The 13,472-nt window shown below is 43.7% G+C and overlaps 1 protein-coding gene across 5 annotated transcripts in view; it reads right to left on the bottom strand.

Moving 5' to 3' along the window:
* CFAP54 (cilia and flagella associated protein 54) overlaps positions 1-13,472 on the bottom strand; it is a 2,603,731-nt gene that overhangs the window by 726,946 nt on the left and 1,863,313 nt on the right. For all 5 annotated transcript variants that reach the window (XR_013608312.1, XR_013608313.1, XM_078677994.1 and 2 more), the window contains exon 52: positions 9,161-9,357. Coding sequence is in view for 3 of the 5 variants with exons in the window: in XM_078677994.1 (XP_078534120.1) it covers positions 9,161-9,357 (197 nt within the window). In the remaining 2 variants the exon portion in view is untranslated. The remainder of the gene's footprint in view (positions 1-9,160; positions 9,358-13,472) is intronic.

The following is a 13,472-nucleotide window of genomic DNA, read 5'->3' on the forward strand; positions in this document are numbered from 1 at the left end:
GTGATTAATCTACTGGTGATGGAAATCATCTATTACCACTGCCAACATCCAGGCGAACACCTCTGGTGCTGAATAAATCCCAAGACGAAGAATACCAACAGGTAATGCCCTCCATTCATCACAAATCACAGACAAAGCCTGAAATACTTGTCATAGGAATGGGAAAATAAACGAAATCAAGCTATAAAGACAACATCCAATATTGCTCCTGCGGCGGTTAAAACACACTGCAAGCCTATTATTCTAAACATTTTCTTCCTTCAAACCCTTTGGAGAACCTAAAGTCTGAGACCTCACTTTCATTTCAATAAAGATCTTTGCCCCCTCTGACAACAGAATCAGCTCTATTACATGGGGGAGGTGGTGAGATGGAAAGGGATGAGTGGAAGTTAGCCCCATCTCTTTACACATATACTTTTCTCAAACAAACCACTGTTATGACTGTTATCGCATCCTTGAATATTGGAGATGTATCTCATTAAAAATGTTATAAAGATTACATACTGTCTACCCTATATTATATAAAGCTGATTTAGGGTAGTGCTGTCCCAGGGCATTTACCCCTCTGGCCTATCAACCGACATGGGTGATAATGAGGTGTTTTTTTCAAACATCATAGTAAATCTTACTTATGCAACATGCCAGACTCACTGGCACATGGTGATTATCCCAGCTAAAAGAAAATAGTGCCAACCGACCCCTGCGGCATCCAATAGTGACAAATCCTCCTATGTGGGTGGTTGGTGCTGACAAGCAAAAGAAAACAGTCTCGGATATGCGGGAAATGGATGGCAGTCCTGGGAAGAAAAAATCATTTTAAGTAGCCGCAACCTGTGACCAGGTGATCTGGTGGCCGACAGGCCTCCAGGTCAAGGGTTTCCGAACACTCTGCTTCCCCCACTTCAAAATAGGGTGGGAAGCTGCGAGTTTGGTGGGGTGGAAACACCACCAAGGTTTGGTGGTGTTCCCACCCTGCCAAAAACTAAATGAGCCCATAGTTTCCAAAATTGTCAAAGGACGAAAATAGCACTGAAAGCTGACTGCAATTATTGGGGCATGGAACATGGTTATTGCCATTCGTGACATATATATGGTACTTATTATGTTATCAACCATGGTACCTCACAGATGGGAGGTAAAGCCATTTTGCGCAACCTGGCGCCAATGGGATGGTATTGCTGATGAAAGGGTTTCCGGAGTGAGTCATGGCACTAGATGTTCAAGTAAGGAAGCAATAGCCATTAGAATCGATTATTTAATGTTTTCCATAGGCATCGATGTTGGTGTAGTGCACTGCACACTTTAAATATGGATTTCATTGAGCCGCCTAAGCTTTTACATTAACACACCACTGCTAATTTTATTTTCAATTTTCAACATCTTATTTATATGTAGACATTATTTCCTGTAGTTATGCTTTTGCAAGCCCTATTTCGCAGATTCTCGTACACACACGCAAATGTGTATATTATATCCTCGGGGATAACTGCTATTTGTTTTCATCTTGGGAAGTGGTCCGTTGGTGATGGTTTAAGATCCAATATCCCTCGCTTCTAGTCTTTTCCTTCAGAATCTTTCCAGCTGGTCTGTCCTGGGTGTATTGTTAACATTCTGAAAGTTTTGAACAATGTAATTGTGTTTCAAAGCATATCTCTTTTGCAAAGCCTAAATTATAGAAACGTGATATTTCTATATGTATGCATCCTTTCTTGCGATTCCTGAATTCAAACCAGAAATATATGTTGGAAAATTCAGTTTTATTTTAAATAATGTACCTCCCTGTAATAATAGGTTAGTTTTGCAAAGTTAAAAGTGTGGTGCAGTGGAGAATAGTGACCAGTGTATTTTTAGTGCTACAAGGTCACAGCCTGTGACAGAAAGCACTGTGAATGTTTAAGTCATTATTTTATACTTGCATTACACACATTATAAGATAGACTGCTACAAACTATGCAAATAGTTTTAGGATAAAATGGAGCTTCCAAAATGTAGATTTTATTAATATCAGACCATAAGTAATGACATTTTTTTTTGCATAACCGTCCCATCAAAATCTCCTCAAGGGAGCTAACCGCTGTGTAAATGCAATTACGTTTAAAAGCATGCACTTCACAGCCCAGTTGTTAACTCTTCCTGCTACCACAAAAAAAAAAAAATCAGAGCACAGGATACTCAATTAACTTTGGCTGAAGCATTGAAGTGTCCCTGATTGTTGTTTTCTTCCTTTTCACATGTTTTAGATTCCAAACACAAGTGAAGCCTCGACATGCGCGACCCCCTGGGGGTTCAACCCTGGGCATAGTTTGCGTAGTAGCTATGCGTACCTATGCAAACTGCGTAGTGCACTGTGCAAAATGCTGTTCGCACTGATTGCACAGAGCTGGATGCTTGGCCGCACTGCGCAATCATTGCAAACCGCATCTTGCACAGAGCAAGCGGTCGTTTTCTGCCGCTCGAGTAGATTTATACTCGAGCAGCAGCTTTCTCAAAGCAGACTGGTAGTTTCTCATCGCGAGCAGTCGCGAGCATATGTGACCACTCGCAATGAGAAACCTGACCTTCCCCGCGTTGAGAATCTCGCCGTGAGGTTTATTTTCCATGCTCCCGATTGGCAATTTGATGTTGCTGATCGCGAACGAGGAAAAAGTCTCGCTGGGTCGGGGGGCCCCCACTATGGAGTTCCTTACTTTCTGTGTTGCTGACACTTTGGGGGCATGACCCGCTCGCCTCAAGCCAGACCGGAACTGATTGCCTCAAGGTGAGAAAGGGAGATAAGAGAGGCACACACCTCTCTTGGACAGTTTTGTATCCAGATATTGTGGAAAATACTTTGCTGGCACTCAGAGACATTTTATGCACTGTGTCACTTTATTCCTAAGTGCAACTTTTAAAGGAGGAAAATAATGCAAGCAGCAGGGAAAAACGCTATCAAGCAAGACATTTGAATGTAAACTGCGTTTGTATACATTTAAAACAACACTGGTGCACTCTGGAACTTGCAGTGTTTGATGAACTGTCACATGACTTTTTAGTGGAGCACTTGCAATTATTTGAAATGTCACCCACCTGTTAACAAGGCTTCAAAAAATTGTCAGTCTTGAAAATAAAATAACTGCTTGATATATATATATATATATATATATATATATATATATATATATATATTACCTACTGGCGGTCGCCAGAAGGTAGTTATAGTTAGGACCTATTTTCCATAGGAAATCCGCAACATTCTATTTGGAATAACTTTGGTCCTGTTGATGAATCTTCGCAAAATTCTGAAAACTGGTGGGGCGCTCCGGTCCGCTCCTATCCTGAAAGTCTTGGGGTGATCCGTCAAGCGGGGGCCGAGAAAAAAGGGGATCCCAAAACGTGTTTTCCCCATGCAATTTTCCATAGGGACCTTTACCCGCATCTACAGCCCAAACTGCTGAACGGAATTACACCAAATTTGGCAAAGAGGTAGTCCTCAGTTCAGACTCATGCCTTTTGCTCAAATGGTGTAAATCCGTTCAGTAGTTATTTAGAAAATCAATTTAAAAGTACATATATATCTATAGCCGCGCAGGATCCGCGCATCCCAAGCGCACCCAGCCGTGCACGAGCTGTATTCTAATTGGCTGTCAACACTCCAAATTAGGAAGTGTTGGCAGCCATCTAGTGCCTCGGTAGAACGGAGGCACCTCTAAAACCTATAAAACAAAGGCGCAAAACTCGAAAAGCGGGCATGGTAGAAACACGCTGACCCCCTAGACCTGTTCAGGGGGTCCCACAAGGACCCACAAGGCCAAAAATTTGCTTCAATGCTAATTAACCCCCGGGGGCATTATCAAAAATGAGTGTCAGGGGCCCAATCACCCCCACACTGCCCTGGGGACTGCCACCCCCGTGGCTTAATAGTTTACTGTTGGGGGGGCAATAAGGCTCCCCGAGCCCCGGAAACTGCCACCTGCCGGGGCTCGACTTAAATTTTGATTGCGGGGAGGCACCACCGCCCGGGGCTTTATTTTTAAATTATTCGTACCCTGTGTGGGAGGGCTCAAGCCCCCCCACATGCCCCGGGGAACGCCACCTCCCCGGGTCACTAAATATTTAAATTGGGGGGTCCGTGACTGACCCCCCAGCCCCGGGGACCACCACCCATCGGAGCTTTGCAGATGGTGGGAGGGGGGCCTCGCGGACCCCCTCCTGGAGCCATTGATGGCCCTGGGGACCACCAGCCCCCAGGGCTGGCCCCTACAGTGTCCCCGGGTATCCACCCCGGGACACTGTAGTTTTCTATGCCACCCTGACATAGCAAACTGCTTTGCTATTTGGAAGAGAGAGCAGGAAACCTGCTCTCTCTTCCAAATAGCAAAGCAAATTGCTTTTCCACAGGAGGAGCAGCATGTTAGCTGCTCCCTGCGTGGAAAAGCAATGCCGGCTCCCGCAGAATGCAGGGCGCAGGCTGGGACTGAGGGGGGATTGGGAACCCCCTCACGGTCCCCAACGAAGAGGGCCAGCCCCGGGGATGCGCCCCCTCCAGAAATGTATTTAAATAAAAAAAATGTTTTTAAAAAAGGCCGGCCCGGGGGATGGGGTCCCTGGGGCCAAAAATGGACTAAGGAGGGAGGCAAGGCAGCCCCCCTCCTAGATGTAAAATATTTTTTTAAAAGGGCCATGCCCCAGGGGATGGGGTCCCTGGGGCCGAGTATGGCCTCTGGAGGGGGGCCACGCGGCCCCCTTCCAGAATGTTTTATTAAAATAAAAAGTAAGGGGCAGGCCCTGGGGGATGGGTTCCCCAGGGCCAAAATATTAGGAAAATAAGGGGAGTCACAGAGCCCCCCTTCTCAAACCTAAAAAAGAAGAAAAAGACCGTCATGGCGCCAGAGGCCACACCCCTACCAGCATCACTCTGCAAACGCGCCCCCTGGCGCCTTTTCAGAGGGGGAAATAATTCCCCTTGAATACTGGGAGTCCCTGGGGGCCAACTAGCCCACCAGGAACCTCCAATATGCGCCAGGGGGCTGCGTTGCAGCGAGGTGTTCTGAGGCAATGCCCCTTTTTACACCTCTCTGCAACGCAGCTCTGTGGCGCATACTGGAGGTAGCTGGTGGGCGTGTTGCGAACAGGGAGTGTTTGCAGACATGTCACCGCAGGCCACGCCCCCTTCCTTCACGACTGTGCAAACGCGCCCTGTGGCATGTTTTAAGTTGGGGAATTAATTCTCTTTCCATACTGAGGGTCCCTGAAGCCAAATAGCCCAACAGGTATCTTCAGTATGAGCCAGACAGCTGCGTTGCAGACAGGTGTTCAGAGGCCACGCCCCTTTTCACACCTCTCAGCAACACAGCTCTGTGGTGCTCATTGGAGGTACCTAGTGGACTACTTTGACCTTAGGGACCCTTAGGATTAAAGGGGACTTAATCTCTCAACTTAGAACGGCCACAGGGCGCATTTACACAGTGGTGAAGGGAGGGGACGGGGCCTGAGGTGATGTGTGCAAACACGCCCTGTGGCGCGTTTCAAGTTGGGGAATTAATTCCACTTCAATCATGAGGGACCACGGGGGCCAACTAGCCCACCAGGTGCTTCCAGGAAGCGCCACTGCGCTGCGTTGCAGAGAGGTGGTGCAGGCCGTGCCCCTTTTTATATCTCTCTGTTACGCAGCTCTGTAGCGCTTACTGGATGTACCTAGTGGGCTAGTTGGACTCTAGGGACCCTCAGGATTGAAGGGGAATTATTTCCACAACTTAAAACGCGCTAGAAGGCGTGTTTGCACAGTGGTGAAGGGAGGGGATGGTGTAGGAAAGTGGTTCTATATATATTGGACCGAAGTGAAATCAGCCGAACAACAAATTCTAATTTACTCACCTGTTATCAGGAGAGACCTCAGTGCTGCATCTATGAGCCCATTACTGATCCTGAAAAGTAATTCTAACCGTACTTACCAGTACCTTGAATTTATTTCCATAGGATATCATTGCTTGCTTTTTGCTGAAAAAGTTTCCAAGTGTTGATTTTTGAAACTTACAAATATTCCTCTAAAATCAACCGAACTACGAATTCCGATTTACTCACCTGTTATCAGGAGAGACCTCGGTGCTGCATCTTTGAGCCCATTACTGATCCTGAAAAGTAATTCTAACCATACTTACTAGTAACTTGAATTTCCTTCCATAGGCTAACATTGACTGGTTTCACTTGGAAATTCTTCTAAGTGTGGAGTTTTGGAACTTTAAAATATTCCTATAAAATGATCCGAACAAAGAATTCCGATTAACTCACCTGTTATCAGGAGAGAACCCATAACTGCATCTTTAAGCCCTCCCAAAGGGGATGATGGACAGAGCGTTTGAGCAAATCAAACACTCACCCTCAGTCAACTGATCTGGGTTTAATCCACCATCATTCTTTATCTCACTCCAGCATCCCAGTTCAGGCATGGCCATATGCAAAGCAGTCTGACCCTGTGCCTCATGGGAACAGTCCAGCCCGAACTGCCAAGCCTTGTCTTCCCTGGACAGAAACAAGCATCCTGGGACCGGTTTCGGGTTCATAACCCTCATCAGCCAGGCTATCTTGAATCCAGTGGCAGAGTGAGCAAGGGACCCATGTCTGGGCATACCCTGCCAACTTAGGGCGAACAAAGCGATACCAAAGGGGATGATGGACGGAGCGTTTGAGCAATTCAAACACTCACCCCCAGTCAACTGATCTGGGTTTAATCCACCAACATTCTTTAGCTCACTCCACCACCCCAGTTCAGACATGGCCAAATGCAAATCAGTCTGACCCTGTGCCTCATGAGAACAGTCCAGCCCGAACTGCCAAGTCATATCTTCCCTGGACCGGAAACAAGCATCCTGGGACCGGTTTCGGGTTCATAACCCTCATCAGCCAGGCTATCTTGAATCCAGTGGCAGAGTAAGCAAGGGACCCACGTCATTGGTGTCATCAGTGATGTCATCAGTGATGTCACTGACCATGTCATGAATGATGTAATATGTGACATAATCAGCAGTGGATTGCGGGCGCGCGAGTTATAGTTAGTACAACTAACTATAACGGAGGAATTTCAATGGTTTTGTGTGAGTGAAATGTCCAGCTAATTATAACACCCCTGAAACCTATGGTTTTTTCAGTGAATTTCGAAGGTTTTTTAAATGCTAATTCCTAACTATAACATGTCTGAAACCTATGGTTTTTTCAGTGAATTTCGAAGGTTTTTTAAATGCTCATTCCTAACTATAACATGTCTGAAACCTATGGTTTTATCATCGAATACACACATATATATATATATATATATACATATATATATATATATATATATATATATATATATATATATATATATATATAGAGAGAGAGAGAGAGAGAGAGATAGTTTCCATATCCATTCATATATAATATGTACTTTATTTTGTACAATGTTTTTCCATACCATTGGGTGCAGCTTGGGAAGGGATCTTGAAGAAAGTTACAATAAAGCCTTCTCCGAGAGCAGTGTAAATAATAAATAAACAAGCATGGCTCTTCCTAATTGTGTGCAACAGAAATAATAAAAATTAATGTGACATCCATTTATAACATGATAGCGTTGAGAAGCACCTACGGTCTAGTTAAAAAAAAAGGTACGAAAATGCACTTTAACAGGTCGTATCAAAATCGTTTAAATGGCAATCTGTGCAAATAAAACTAAAATGAGGCTGGCTACATTGGAGAGCAGAGTACAGAGGGGAGAGGGCGATAGGCAACATGAAGGTATTTAAAGACATATAGAGATTTGGGAATTCAATGTAAAGGAGTCCATAATGTAACAGAGCGATTGTAAGGGGGCTATAGCACCTGAATCTGTCTGCGTTTCTGAGGCTGTACTATCCAAGTATGCAGCAATAGATTTGGCCTTCGTGGAGGCATCTGTTTTTTTCAGCATGCATTCGGTGCCATTTTCAAAACCATCTTGCTGGTAAGCGGCAACATCTGCGAGTCATTAGCAGTGATTCGCACACCAGGTTGATTACAGGATAATAGAGTATGTGCACTTCGGCAAGTTGCTTTCATCTGTGCAACCCCCCCGCCCCCCGCCCCAGTGAAGGTCTCATTGTCCTCTGCTGCAGAAAGTGTCACTGTGCAGTGAAACAACATTAATTACACAAAGGCGTTATATAGTGCGGTTTCTAATGCACCAAGTCGTCACATTTGCTGGCAAGAGGTGATCCTTAAATCGAATCCTTAATGGTGATTTGAGTACTGGAAGAAAACACACAACAAACCATGTGGGACAGGAGGTTAACAGAGCAAGCTGACTACGGAGGAGCTCTCTGCGTTTTTGAGGCTGTACTATTCAAGTGTGCAGCAAAAGATTAGACCTGCACAGAGGCAGCTGTTTCTTAAGCATTTATTTGGTGCCATTTTCAGAACCATCTTGCTGGTAAGTGGTGATACCTGCGAGTCATTAGCGGTGATTCGCACACCAAGTTAACTACAGGTTAATAAAGTATGTGAACTTCAGCAAGTTGGATTCATCTGTGCAACCACTCCCCCAGTGAAGGTTCCATTGCGCTCTGCTTCAAAAAGGGTCACTGTGCAGTGAAATAAGGTTAATTACACTAAGACGATACATAGTGAGGCGATGCCTAAATCGAATCTTTAACGGTGATCGAGCATCACAATATAACAAGCAACAAACTAAGTGGGATAGGTGGTCAACAGAGCAAGCTGAAGATGGAGGAAGCAGCGGGAGGAGAAAGAAGAACCCAAATCAAGCAATGTGCATGCAAAACCTTAAAAAATGAGTTCCACTTCAGCGGGTGGAAACAGTACTTGGTTGTTGGGAAACAAATGAGAGAAGCACACAAAGAAAACACGAGAATCAACAGGAAACAGTATGCTACAGCCAATAGAAACTGAGAAAAAGTAAGTAGCAAACACAGGAACCAATGATAAGCAAGGAAAGCAAAGGGGTGGGTTGTAAGTCCCTTTTAGGAGTTATATTAAATACAATAGATCTCACAAGCACAGCGCTAGGCGAAACCTAAAAACTTTGAATTAGTGATAGTGCCACCAATCATCAATCACATTTCCCTTTTTTAACCTTTCACAGATAGTTACCATAAAATGTTGTTTTAAATATTTTTCAATTGGACAATATTATTCAGTAATAAACCATGCATACCTCAAAGCAGTCTGATGTCTTTGCTGAGCAATCGCGGCCAGCATAAGTTGAGCATCAACAACAACTTCCAAGTCTGGAGCGGAGAATTCTGTAGGTGAACTGATATTTTCTTTCTGAGTTTCCTCCATGCTATTTTCATTTTTTATTTCCTCTAGGATGCGGGTGAGACGTACTTCAGCTTCAGTCAGTAAGATTCCCTGTGGAACAAAAACCTCATCATATGTTTTCATCATACATTCTTCCAAAAGAATAGGAACGAAAAATGGACTATACCATCAGAATTAAAGTTTTACTATTGTTGGAACATGAACATAATAAAAAAACTTTTATGCTATGTCATTTTCAAAAATAATATTTATATTTAAATATATTGTGACCTTGATGATTCAAAATAATGGGAAAGTTACAGAGGATAATAACTTTCATTTAAAAGCAACTAATTGTCGCCACTCAAAAAAAGCATTAGACGATTCTCTGCGATAGCTTTACTGATAGATAAAAGACAGGTGTCATTGCATTGAGTCAGGCCGCAGGTACCTCAGTGCGAGCATGGCATCGAGACCTCACTTACTGTGATATTATGAGTGACACATATGCCACACTTCTGCCCATCACTTCACGACCCTGTGATATTTGTTACAAGGGTTATTTATGAGCCCACTCCTTAGACGATGGTTAGATGGGTAAACACACACATAGGCAGTGCGAGGCTGGCAGCACTACCGTGGAATAGGTGCATTATGAATGACTCACATTACGAGGGATGTTCCCACATGCAATAAGGTACTGATATTACGACTGACCGCTGTGATATTGCTGCACTGTAATTGCTGTTAGATCCTTATTTGTTAGTTGCTCCTTGTATTTCATTTTTTTGCATTTGATTGAAAAAAATGGTTTCCTATCTGACATAATGGCACAGCAGATCCGACATTTGCGGGCTGCTTGCCTCTGTATATCTACCTTGTTGTATTGTCTCTTGAAAAAATGCAAAAAAAAAGAGTAAAAAGAAAAAGTAACTAATTGTCTGCACCTAAGACTGATATAAAAGTTGTGTACCATTATGGGTCGATCTATGCACTCACCAAAAGAGGGATCCAGAAAAATGAACAGCAAAGGTGTAGCGCTGTTGTGACCATGCAATATTATAGGCCCCCCTTATGACCCACGGGGTGTCCTTCATGTCATGACTCCTATCTGCCTGTATTATCATAAAACCAGTGGCCAGTACAGTGCTCAAGGAGGATTAGGAGTGACAAGAATAGAAGCATTTGTTCGCATTGTGTGAGCCAACAGCAATATGCGTATACAAGTAGAACAGCACAGCGTAGCATAGTATACTAATCCAAAACCAATACATCCTACAGTTGAATCTTGCGATCTTAAATGTGTCCCAGAGCAGCACGTGCACAGGATGGGTGATGTTTAACTGACAGAACAAAGTGTCAGAAGTTGATGTGAAATGTTGCCTCCCTGTGACCACTGCCGCCAGGACAGAGCTTGAAATAAGAAAAAAATTACTTCGCTCTAACTATAGTTGTCTAGTGTTAATATGTTTGATTCCCATGCTTGAAGCATTCATCGCTGTCATCCGCACCAGCAGGGATAAAACAGCATGTATAATAAAAACTAATTCTTCGGTATAACTTGAGAACAGGGGCGGCTCCTCCGCTAAGGCAGAGGAGTGTCGCCACACTGATCTCAGAGCAGGAAAAATAAAATGATAATAATGAAGTTATTATAATTTTACTTTTCATAGGTTTGGGGCTGGTGACACAGGAGGAGGAGTGGTTTGTGCCCACTAAGTGCACATGACTGCCAGGCCGGTCGTCTGGGACCAGCCAAACAGTTATGCGCACTTAGCATGTTCCCCCCAAGCGGCAAACATGCCCTGGTTCTCTGTCCCCGCCTGAGCACCGAACCACAGCGATCAGACCAATCACAACGCTGCATTGTAGCATTGTGATTGGCTTAGGGAAGCCTGGGAGCCCGGGTGCTTTCTGTTGCTTCCTGGTTTCAGGTCAAGGGACGGCGGCTGGCAGCTGTGAGGATGGAGGTATATTTTTTTAATTTTTTCTTTGTTCCCTGCTCCCTCACCACTTCTCCACCCCTATTCTCTGCCAGCGCAACTGCTTGGAAGCCTGTCCCGTCCAATTATATGGCATAAACAAGAACCACTGACTAGGAGAGGCCTGAAACCGATGCCTTCCTAAACGCTTCAGTATCTCAGAGCTTCATAGCAGAGTGTAAGGAATAATTTTGCAGTTAGTGGCGGAGGCAGTTAAGTTACATATAATATAAATCTATCAAAGCTCCCAATTGTTGAAGAACTGTACTGACAGGTAACCTTTTCTTCTCCAGCACCGGATCTTCATTGATTTAGGTGCTTGGATTACAACTAGAGAGGCATTAATGTTACAAACAGTGATAGTTTGGTTGAGTTTCAGCATATTTGAATAGATTCTCAGCATCTGATTTCCAAACACCACCTCTAATCGCGCCTGCACATCCAAGCAGTATTGCTTCATGAAGCTTTGTGAGGTTCACCATGTTTGAATAGATTCTCAGCACCTCATTTCCAAACACCACCTCTAATCGCGCCTGCACATCCAAGCAGTAATGCTTCATGAAGCTTTGTGAGGTTCACCATGTTTGAATAGATTCTCAGTATCTCATTTCCAAACAACGTCTCTGACCGCTCCTGCACATCCAAGCAGTATTGCTTCATGAAGCTTTGTGAGGTTCACCATGTTTGAATAGATTCTCAGCACCTCATTTCCAAACAACGTCTCTGACCGCTCCTGCACATCCAAGCAGTAATGCTTCATGAAGCTTTGTGAGGTTCACCATGTTTGAATAGATTCTCAGTATCTCATTTCCAAACAACGTCTCTGACCGCTCCTGCACATCCAAGCAGTATTGCTTCATGAAGCTTTGTGAGGTTCACCATGTTTGAATAGATTCTCAGCACCTCATTTCCAAACAACGTCTCTGACCGCTCCTGCACATCCAAGCAGTAATGCTTCATGAAGCTTTGTGAGGTTCACCATGTTTGAATAGATTCTCAGCACCTCATTTCCAAACAACGTCTCTGACCGCTCCTGCACATCCAAGCATTATTGCTTCATGAAGGTTTTGAGGTTCACCATGTTTGAATAGATTTCTCAGTACCTCATACCTGGAATTGTTTGCATACAGCTTGCTGACATAATTGCCAAAATGCGTGCAGTGTACAAAGCAAGAATTCTAATGTGGATCTTAATATGGACTTGCAACAAGTTCTCTTCAACTCCAAGGAAAAAACATGATTTGGTTCATAGTGAAAAAAACATTATTAGTCCCTTTATGTATTCTATAATAATTCTGTGGGAGAAAATGGAATGTTTGTTAGGTCAAGTCAGGTAACAAGAGATGAAAATTAAATGTGCTCTAAATGCAAGAGTACTTAAAATTCAAGCATGAAAATGTGAAACAGATTCTCTGGTCAGCAATAGTGAATTATAGTAGCCAGATACAAAACCTATTCCATTTAAAGATGTATGTCATTGATGAGGATTGTCCCTAGCTGGAAAGAATGAGTGTCTGGCTTGAATTGTTAGAGTGTGCACACAGATATGTTCTGTAGGTCTGTGAACCAATGTTGTATGATCCATGCTAGAGCTACTAAGATGATGGTGCATGATTTCAGCTTCATCTTTTACAACATGCAAGGCATTATGGAAATGGAGAAAACAAAAATGCTTCTACCTGCGTTCTAGAGAGCCCTATGAAAACTTATGGAAAGTTTGCGGGGAGTGTCAAAACGATCCCACAAGGCAAGACCAGTAACTTCCTGTTCATTTCCCACTTGGGGCACTGTGTCTTGTTTTTGCCTAAGTAATCTTCTCAAATGTTTCTAAGAATGAGTTCGTTTTCCCGTAAACTCAGAGAAAAGACAGTATTTTTCCACCATACTTGTGGATATAGAACAGGATCCCCTTACCTTTGTAACACAAAGCATTTTAGAGTTAATCTTATGGGCCTGAGTTCCAGAATCTTTATGGGCAACAGCTTTTATTCTTGAGACTAGTAGCCACTCACAGATAACTCCGGAGTGCGTGCTCATCACTATTTCAGAGTGATATATTGTGAGAAGTTGGCCTGGTATATGATGTTCACTATTCTAGTGATCACCGTGCACCAGTCCAAACAACCCTTATGGTGATGGTTGTAAGTCAACCTTATAGACCTGCTATCCTAGTGGTGGACAGAACAGTCTTAGGCTAAAAGACTCTAGAGGGTGTTTAAAGCCAGCTGTTTTTCCATATGTAAC

Source organism: Lissotriton helveticus, chromosome 1_1, assembly GCF_964261635.1.
Source record: "Lissotriton helveticus chromosome 1_1, aLisHel1.1, whole genome shotgun sequence".
Taxonomy (NCBI): Eukaryota; Metazoa; Chordata; class Amphibia; order Caudata; family Salamandridae; genus Lissotriton; species Lissotriton helveticus.